General features: G+C 25.6%; 1 protein-coding gene across 1 annotated transcript in view; it reads right to left on the reverse strand.

The window, feature by feature from the left end:
* Window positions 1–7329, reverse strand: part of LOC117169151 — a 32694-nt gene extending 25365 nt beyond the window's left edge. The window contains exons 1-2 of the mRNA XM_033355366.1: window positions 7208–7329; window positions 902–1058 (exon numbers count right to left, since the gene is read on the reverse strand). Of these exons, the coding sequence (XP_033211257.1) occupies window positions 902–1045 (144 nt within the window). The 5' untranslated portion in view covers window positions 1046–1058; window positions 7208–7329. The remainder of the gene's footprint in view (window positions 1–901; window positions 1059–7207) is intronic.
* Between the last annotated feature and the right edge of the window lie 3365 nt (window positions 7330–10694).

Consider the following 10694-nt stretch of genomic DNA (forward strand, 5'->3'; position numbering starts at 1 on the left):
AAAAAGGATCAGATGTCAACCGAGAATTGAATTATTTGAATTTTTAGGTAAAAAAATTAATGCTCAACTAAAGAGATAAATTCTGAACTGAAATTATGAGATAAGAGAGATGTTTTTAACATGAGTTGAATTTTCAAGAAAACAGATGATTTTTCAACAAAGTACAACTAGATACTTGAATTTTTAAATAAACACTATCAGTTTTCAACCAGAAAATAAAATAGTTAAATTTTACAGTTAGAAAAATTAATTAAAAAAGAATTAAATGAAAAATAGTTAAGTACAGTCATATAAAGCTACCTTTACAAATGAAGAATTATTGTTATTCAATTTTGTTTATTAATTTTTTTTAATTAGGCATTATTTTATCAGTTCAATAATATATAAAAAACATAGTGACGAAAATTTTGATAAACAAATTACTAATTGTATTTTATTCTCATCAAAATTTTTTTTTACAAATGTTACAAAATTATAAAATTGTTTATAAAAATCGTAAATATTATTATTACTCCTAACAAATTTCTTGAAATTAATTATAATTATTATTGTACTAAAATGCAGTGAGCAAGCAAATTCTTTCAACATGGGAAGTTTTTTTAATTAAAAATGTAGACATTTTAATCAAAAATGTTATAACAAAGTGTTAACTTACATTAATTTTTTGTTACAAATCATAATTCTTACGAGAAATTTTAACAATTAAAGTCAGACAAAAATTTGTATCCTATGAAAAAAAATAATACAGTTCATAATTTGTTTGCACAAATTGTTTATAATAATAAAATTAAGTATTAAAAGGATTATTTCTGTTCTAAAAGTATAGTTTCGATAATGTTTTCTCAAAAGTTTAATTCTGAGAATTTCTAAAAAGAAAAAAAAATAGTGGAAAGGTACTCACGTAGATGAGAAATTTTAATTTTCGCTTGAGATTTCGGTACTGATCTTTATAATTCGGCACTTCTTCCTCGGGACTGTCTTCATCTTCATCCTCCGCATCTGCATTGTTGTTTGCAATTGAGCGGCAATACCATCCTTCCAACATTGATCATCTGCAACTGTTTGAATTTAATTCAATTTTCCCGTTGTTTAAATTTGTATTTCTTTCAGTAACAAAATCCGGGTGGCGATTCGGCGAAAGATTTCAAATTCCCGGTTTTTCCCTGTCAAGTTTTTCAATTTTCCGTGTCAACTAAAAGTTACATTCACATTTTCCGCAAAATGCAAACATTTCTTTTAATGCATGACGTTCATATTTGTTTATTCGTTAAAAATTGAAAAGCTTAATTTAAAAATCCGGGTAGAAAACGCTCTCAGAAATCTTATAAGCTTTTTTTTCAATTTTTCTTTTGGTCCAAATCGGTCAATATTTGTGTGCTATGATCTTTGCAAACATGAACATCTTTGGACTTTAGATTATAAAAAAAAAATGATATCTTAATATATTTTCAAATTTTTAAGTTTAAAAAAATGAACTGAAATTATACGATCTAAACAAATTTAATTAATTTTAATTAATTCATTTTAATTTTTGCTTTTCGGCAAAACTATATTCACGAAAATTAGCTTAAGATTTATATTTGTTTGTAAATATTAAACTTGAACTGAAGGGTCTTATTCTAAAAAAGAAATTGTAACATAGGAACTAAGTTTTCAAAATAATTTGCAACTTGCGATTTTATCCATTTTACATTAATTTATTCTTGCCCATCAAGACATTTAGATTTGGAATTATTGATCATAATTATTCTAATCGAATCTATAGAAATAAAGGATCAATCAATGTTCACTTTCATTTAAAATGATTGAATTGTATTTTTTTAATAATAATTTACTGAAGATATAATTTATACAGATTTGGAATACAGTAATGTGATAGAATAAAGCTTTTTAAGGGTGAAATTTCGTAAATTTTTATAATTTTCTATTTTTTTTATTTTCCTACCACATGGACAATAAGATTTTTGGAAAATTCAAAATTATTCAGATTTTATTTTAAATGCTTAATTTTTAAGTTGTGAAAACAATCGAAAATAATTAAAATCTTGTGAAGATTCAGTAAATTTTTCAACGAAATGTACATTTTTGAAAATTTTGAACAAAAAATTAGATGCTTTTCAAGAATTTTTAAAGCTTTTGAGAGAACAATAAAATTGTCTCAAGATTCCTGGTTAAATTTCAATTGATTTTTTTATTTAAAAAAACAGAATTCTATAAGAAAATTAAATCAGAATTAGGAAGTACCAAAAAATTCTATTATGCTCGATAAATATTTTAAAGTTTTGATACAATTAAAAGTTAATTTGAAACTTTTGGAAAATGTCAGGTTTGTTTAAATGAGCATTTTTGAAGATTTTGAAAAAAGAAGCTGAATTAAAATTACGAAGGTTTCAAGAGAATGAAAAAATTTTCTTTAGATTCTAAGATAAATGTTTCATGATTTTTTATTCTGAAAAACTATCTTTACGATTATATTCTAGAAGATTTCAAAGTATTTCAGAAAATTTTTTAAAAAGAATTTAAATTATTTGAAGGCAGATTTTGTTGTCTTTACAAAATTTTAAGACAAATTTGAAAAATTTTAAAAGACATTTATTTAGAAAGTTCAGAAATCTTAAAAAGATTCCAGAAAAAGTGTTAATTTCAAACAGACAAAAACTTTAAGAAAAGTGTAGATTTTCTACAATTTTGTAAAGAACGAGCTTTTTATGAATTTGGAAATGTTTTGAGGGAATTAAACAATTTTCTCTAGACTGTAAGGAAAATTTTTTTGTTTGGAAGATTTTAGGATAATTTTCTTTTATTTTGCAGAATTTTTTTTAAAATTGTAGTTCAAACAATTTTTAAGTTAAAAAAATGATATAAAATTTGCTTTTCGGCATAACTATTTTCATACTAAAGTTATTTCAAGCTAAAAAATAAACTTTGTTAAAAATGGTTGATAAAATCGAGGAAAATATTGTATTTTTAACTATAACAATTTTGGAAAAGAACTCGAAGTGAACTTTTGTGATAAATATTTCGCTATTTTTATTGCTTCTTAAACAGTAGTTTTTAGGGAAAAACAGTAGTTTTATTTATAACATTTATTTAGGGATTATAATATAATTCTTTTTGTAAACAATAGGCTTTCATACATAAAATATTTTAAATAAAAAACTATCAATGAGATTTGCAGAGAATATTTTAAGGAATAAAATAAGCGATACATTAGAATTAAATAAGAATTATACCTTTTACCTACAGAGAAAAAGGAAAACATTAAACTCTAAACTATTATTGTCAAATAAAGAAAGCCGAAATATTTTTTACAAACATTCACCTCGAGCTCTTTTCCCAAATTAGTTATAATTAGCATTAACATATTTTCCTCCATATTATAAATAATTTTTAACAAGATTAATTTTTTTGAAATGAAATAACCTATGTTAATAATAAATATTAATAAATTAGGAAGCACATTGTGTTCATTAAAACACATAATTTGTTTATTAAAATATTTGAAAATCAGAAATGAATTTGAATTAATAAATCTTATATTATATAATATGATAAAAAATATTTCAATTCTCGAAATTTAGAACTGCTAAACATAGTTATTTGATTATTAATTTATGAGCTATTAATATAATTATAAATAATGCAAACAATTTAATTAATCATTAATTAATAATTTACTCATTATTTTCGTAAATTTTAAATATCTTCAAATTTAAATTACAGGAATAGAAATACTAATGGGAATTTAATAATTAATTTATTTTATAATTCGGCAATTTTTTTCTTGCTAATTTATGATTTTGTTAATAATTTTTTCGTTATTTTGTGTTAGTCCCGGATATTCAAACACTTTTAAATATAGTGATGAAGAACTAATTTTTTTTATATTGCCGTTTTAAAATATAATGCTACCATATAATAAATATAATAATTATATCTATAGACGATAATTTAAAACCTCTTAAATTCCTGAGAATTTTTTTAACGGACACGAATTTTTCTCAAAATTTTCAAATATCATTCCAAATTTAAAAAAATTAACTTACAACCTTCTAAATTTTCCCAGCAATTATAAGAAGATTTGTTTATTCTCTTGAAAACTTTCGAGATTCTTATAAATTCTACACAATATTTCTTGAATTTACCCAATTTTTGTTCGTTTTTATTTTTCAATCTTAGCAAATTGAAAGATTTTGCTTTAAAATCTTCCAAACTATTTTTAGAACATTTAGGAAATCGTTTATTATGTTTAAAAACCCTTTTCAATTTTCTCTTAAAGTTAATTTTTCAAAATAAAAAATTTTAAATTTAAAATAAAAAATTTCCTGCATTTTTATTTATTCTGCAAAATTAAAAAAATGGCCTTAAAATCTTTCCGATTTTTCTTTGACTATTTTTGAAATCTTCTAAAATCTTTTTAAGTAATCTCTTCAAAATATTTTTTCGAAATAAAAAATGATTGTAATTTTTCTTAGGAACCTGAAAAAATATCTTACATTTTCGTGAAACTTTACAAAATTCTTTAACAATTTTTACAAGTTTTAATTATTTTTGAATCGTTTCAAAAGTTTTGAATATCTCTTAAATTTAATAAATTTTTTTCTAAAATTATGTAATATGGCGAAATTTTTCTTTAAAATCTTTTACACTTTTTAAAGATTTTAGGAAATAAGATTACGCCGGATTCCTCTGGATTACATAAAATTAGGGTGGATTACTTCACATAAACTAAACTTACAAAAATCTTTTAACTAAAATGGATTACTTTTTAACCAAAATTTTGAATTTTCAACCAAAATTATTAATTTTTCAACCAAGAACATTAATTTTCTATCGAAAAAGATTAATGTTTAACAACACACATAGATCAATTTTCAAGTGAGAAAGATACATTTTCAGTTAAATAATTGTATCTTCATATAAAAAAGGTAAATTTTGGAACAAAAAAATGGAATAGTTAAAGTTTCAGTTTAAAAATAAATATTTAACCAAAAAACAATGATTTTTTAATAAAATAGTTCAATTTTCAAACAAAGTTATGAATTTTCAAATAAAATTTAGAATCTTAAAACTAAAAAAGTAACTTTTTTACAATGTTGCGAAATTATCTACAAAATATATTAATTCTGAACTAAAAGAGGTGAATTCTCAACGAAAAATATAGTAGTCGATATTTCAGCCCAAACAAATTTTAATTTTAAATAATAAAAACAAAACAACACTTGAAATCAACGAAAAAGACGAATTAACAAAAAAAAAGATTTTAACTTTTCAAAAAAAAAGAATATTTCGCAGCAAAATTGTTGCATTGTTGAATTTTTAACCCAAAAAGACGAGTTTTCGGCAAAACTTTAACTTTTAACCAAAAAGATAATTTTTCACGAAATTGTTGAATTTTCTAAAAGCAGATTATATTTTAACCAAGGAATTGAATTTTCGACAAAAAAGCATACAATTGTAACAGAAACGATTAGGTTTCTACAAAGCAAATTAATTTTTAACCAAATAATTGCATTTTTAACCCAAAATATAAATTTTCAACCGAGAAGATTAATTTTCTACCCAAAAATAAATAAATTTTTAACGAAGCATTAGAATTTTCAACTAAAAATATAATTTTTCATCCAAACAGTTGAGTTTTTAGCTAAAAATTATTAAGTTTCTAACAAAATGAAGTACTCAAATTTGTATTGTAAAAGAAAAATTTACAAAAATATCGAATAATCAGAAAAATAGTCAAATTTTTAATCAAGAAGATGAATTTTCAATAAGAATTAAGAATCGTTGATTGCAATAGTTGAATCTACAATCAAAAATAAATTTTCAACTAAAAAACCATGAATTTTGAACAAAATGATTAAATTTTCAACCAAAGAGAGGAATTTTCAACTAAAATAAAAAAACTAAAAAATGAATTTTTAACAAGTAGTTAGAATATCAAGCAGGTAGTAGAATTTTTGTACCAAAAAGATTAATTTTCTACCAACAACTAATTTTTAAATAAATAGATGAATTTTGAAGCCACTAGTTGAATTTTCAACTAAAAAATATAAACTTAAAATATAAAATTTATAAGTTAAATTTTTAGTTAAAAAAGTTAAATTTCAACCAATAAAACCGAATTTTTAACAAGAGTTAAATTTTTAACAAAATTATTTTCAACAAAATTCAAGAATCTGTAACCAAAAAAATTAATTTTTCAAATAACAAAATATTTCCACTTTCACTCAAGTAGTTGCATTTTGAACTAAAAAATATCAAGTTTCAACTCGAAATAACAAACTTAAATTTCAATTTAAAAAATTAATCTGTTACAAAAAAAAAGAATATTCAACAAAATAGTCAAATTTATAATCAAGGTATGAATTTGCAACTAAAATATAGAATCTTCAATTAGAATACTTACATTTTCAATCTAAAAAATTCATTTTCAACAGTATAGTTAAATTTGCAAGCAAAGAAATCGAATGTTCGACCATGTACTTACATTTTCAAGCCAAAAAGACGAATTTTTAACTGAACAATTAAATTTTTAAACAAAAAATGACTTTAAACAAATTGTTAAATCTACAAATTAGATTAATTTTTCACAAAGGAGTTTCTTTCATTTTCAATAAAACTCATGATTATTTAACGAGAAAGATTAATTCTCCACTAATAAAGACAAATTTTCAACAAAATACTTAAAATGTGGAATCACAATACTACTTACTTTTATATTGTATAGCCAAAAATACCAAAAACTTACATTCAGAACCTAAGAAATGGAAATTTTTATTTATTTTGAGGTTAGATTCGCCAAAAAAATCTATACATCATAAAACTAAAAACTCATCACTTAATAAATCATGTAAAAAAGGTATTATGCCTTTTCACAACAAATGACAAAACGACAAAAAAAACAGAATAACAATTATTACTTTTCAACTGAAAACATGTTGCAAAATTGAAAAAAAAACTGCTACAAAATTATTGAATAATTTAATAAATTGATTCTTGAAAAAAAATCACGAAAAACTTGATTTTATAATCTTAAATGCTGAATTTAATTGAAAAACTATTTTTTTTCTTGTCAAGAGTTCTAAATTTGTGAGGTTATGTTTTTATTATGACATTACAAATGACAAAAACAAACACCAATCCCCTAAATGTGAAAGCAGGTGCGAATTTATACGAAGCATACAAACAACTATTTTTTTTAATTTACCTGAGACTAAAGAAATATTTCCTGGATGTTCCAAATTCAAATGTTTGCGTCAATTGATTCAGAAAATAAATCTCGTGATAAATAGATTGTTTGTGAATTGTGAACAGTTGTGAGCATTTACAAAAAAAAATTGTTACAAGCACTTATGAGTTGTGAGGTTTGCTTGAATGGCTTGAATCCCAAAAATAATCAGAGAGTTTACCGCTCGCTGTCAGGCGCTAGAAAGCTTACTTAAGTGCCCGCGAAATTTGAACTCAAATTCAGCAGAGTAAAGTTTTTTTTTGAAGACACGTATGGAAAATAAAAAAAAAAAAATGAAAATTGAACTGCAGATAAATGAAAAGATAACGAAAGAAACGAAATATTTGACGAGAAGGTAAGTTTTGGACCAACAGTAGCTAAGGTCGATTTTTCACTGTAATTAAAAACTTACCTCTAACGCATCTTGAAAAACTTGCGTTTCCATTTTCAATAATGCTTTCCAAATTTGAATGTCAAATTTTTATTAAGGGACATTCAATTTTTTGTTGTGTTTTGTAATTTGTTTTACTCATTTGTATAATCATAATGTTCTTTCAAAAATTTAAATTAGACGGACAAGGTATACCGTTCGATGATGAATAAACAATGTTACCAAATGCATGGAACTAAACTTTATTTCTTTACTTGAAGGCCATGTGACGAGTGAGTCACATGACCAGATTCCTACCTTACAGCCACCTTTCTTATTTCCCAACTTATTTTCACACGAAGCGCCACATCGAGTTGAAAATTTGGCACAATAAATAAGGAGCACTAAAAAAGGTGGGTCTGGTCCTAAACTTTAATAATTATTAAAAAAGTAAAAAACAATTATTTATAACAAAATTTTTTTTCATAATTATACAAATTTAGGACCAGACCCACCATTCTTAGTGCTTCTTGTTTAGTATCCCAAATTTTTAACTCGATGTGACGTTTCGTGTGAATATAAGTTGGGAAATAAAAAAAAGTGGCGGTAAGCTAGGAATCTGGTCATGTGACACACTCATCACATGGCTTTAATGTCTTCGTAAGGATGATTTTTCACTGAGGCCTACACTGGGACTCCAATACCGTGTCGAAAGTCGAAAATCGAACGGACCTTCTTTTCTAATGTGTGGACATAGAAAGTAAGTTCAAACGCAATACAAATTTTCTAAGTCCAAAAAACTCAATTATACACTATCAAGTGTCGCATGTTTAGTATTAAATATGCGGTTTTGGACATTCAAAAATCTGGCGTTTTTCCGTTGTGCGCGCCTTTTTATAAACTCTGTTTTGGGCGGAGTTATCTCCCTCTTTCTTTTCAGCCAGCTAAATCGCTGATGTCATTGAATTTAACAGTCACTTTGCAAATAAATAATTAGGTGGCATGGCTCCACCTATTAGATTTAAAACGCAATATGACCAATTCGTTGATTGACATATCCAAAAAATTTCGGTCCAAAGTTCAAACTATGACCGGATGTTTATACTACCATTTCCCGTCAAAATTCGTTCTAAGGCACGTTTTGATACTAGAAATAGCTCTGTGACTCATCTTTAGGAATGTTAAGAATTTAACCTATTTCCTATTGCGTTGTAGTCTATAAGTATTTCCCTGATATCGAATTAATCTGTAATTCTTATTATTTCTATTATTTCAGGACAGAGGAAGAGTATTAAAATAATGAATATGTCTTCTAAATTGTTCTCATTATATAATTTCTAAGTTATAGTTATAAGTTAAACTAAATTCTAATTTGAATTTGAACACACATCGATCAATCGATATCTCGCTAGTCGATAATAGCTTTCGAGATATACTTTGTGTAACTTAACGTACTGTTTTGAGGGCTCTAGAACCCGAAAATCGATATGGTTACAATCCGATTCCACTTTCGCGGCACCAATCAGAATCAGGGTTGTGCAGTGACGCGTAAAAACGTAATAAACGTAATAAAGATGATGGACTCGGATAGAGCATAATATAAACTCACTTTTTTGAATTATGGTTATGTGTACCGACTTACATTTTTGTTGTTTATCAGAACTTCATTTAATATCAAAATATCACCAAGAATATCAAAACTGACACCAATCATTTTAGAATTATTATTTTGACTGTTTTCATCTAATTGCATTAGGTTTTCTTCTGATGCGTTTATAATTATAACGCACTTTTTTCTGAAAAAAGGTGTTGAAATCAGCAAAAATCCTTGAATGTTTTTTTTTTATTTTTAAGATATTTGCTGTTCGGATGTTTTGAAAATTCACCTGTGGTTTCTAAACCTTACTTTAGCCGCATTCGATAATACGCGGTTGCATCCTTGACAAAACGCAATATTTTTACCATTTTTTTTAAAGGGAAGGATAATTCTTCTTAACATGGATTCCTCGGTCTGCCGCCTCTATTCATTGTCGAAGTTGTAGAATAATAACTTTATTTCATTCACTTTAAATTTCATGGATGTAACATAATACCGTATACCGCTACTGGCACTATTTTAAAAGTATGGAATGAAATGTGATAATGTCGATGCCATCTCGTAAACGTATATTACGTTTTGTACAAAACTGAGGACGTAATATACGTGCGTAAATTACGTCAAAAAACTCATGTAATTTACCTAAGGTATATTACGTGCACAACCCTGGTCAGTGGTTCTGAGGATGGTGATTTGTTCTCATAGAGATATTACAGATAGAGTAGGCATGCTATAGGCGCCCATACAAGTGGGAGCGTCCAGCCGATAGAAAGAGAGAGAATGATTTATGTATTGCTCTCTCTGTCTAATGGCGCATGCGCGTTGATTAGATTTCTTGTCAGAACATGAATCGAAACAGAATAAGATCTTTCCTGCAATACAGTCGATAAACGAAATCTAGTGCAATGAAAACAATCGTATATTTCCTAAGTAATATTCAATAAAAATAGGTTAAGCTAATTTACAAATCATTAGGCTAAGCCCCTCAGCCCACAACTTTTTCAAGTACTTCACACTACTTATACTCATGATTGCACGGTGGCCGAGGTGTCAAGATCTCAGCCTTTAGGTTTTGCTTTTCCCGGTTCAATTCCCGCAATTGCAGTTTTTTTTTAAATCTTTTTTATGCTAATATATTTATAGGAATATTGTTTTGAGAGAATTTTTTGGTATTCTTTTGTATTTTATTTGTGAAATTAATTTTGCAAGGCAATTGATTATCATATGGTAGCTACTTGTTTTAATCAACTCTTATTTCAAATCGCTAAATTATAATTAAAAAAATGCCAAATACGAAAATGCATTGTAATTTTTCAAGTAAATTATCTGCAATCGATAACAGAAAATTGCAAAAATGATATTGAAAATGAGATATAATGTCAATACAACAAGCAATGAATTCTACAGTCTTTGAGTATTTTCCAACCCGTAGGCTACATATCAGCTTATTTATAAAATATCTCATTAACCAAAACGTTTTATTGTTAGAAGAAAAATAA

The sequence above is a fragment of the Belonocnema kinseyi genome, chromosome 1, assembly GCF_010883055.1.
Source record: "Belonocnema kinseyi isolate 2016_QV_RU_SX_M_011 chromosome 1, B_treatae_v1, whole genome shotgun sequence".
NCBI classification, from domain to species: Eukaryota; Metazoa; Arthropoda; class Insecta; order Hymenoptera; family Cynipidae; genus Belonocnema; species Belonocnema kinseyi.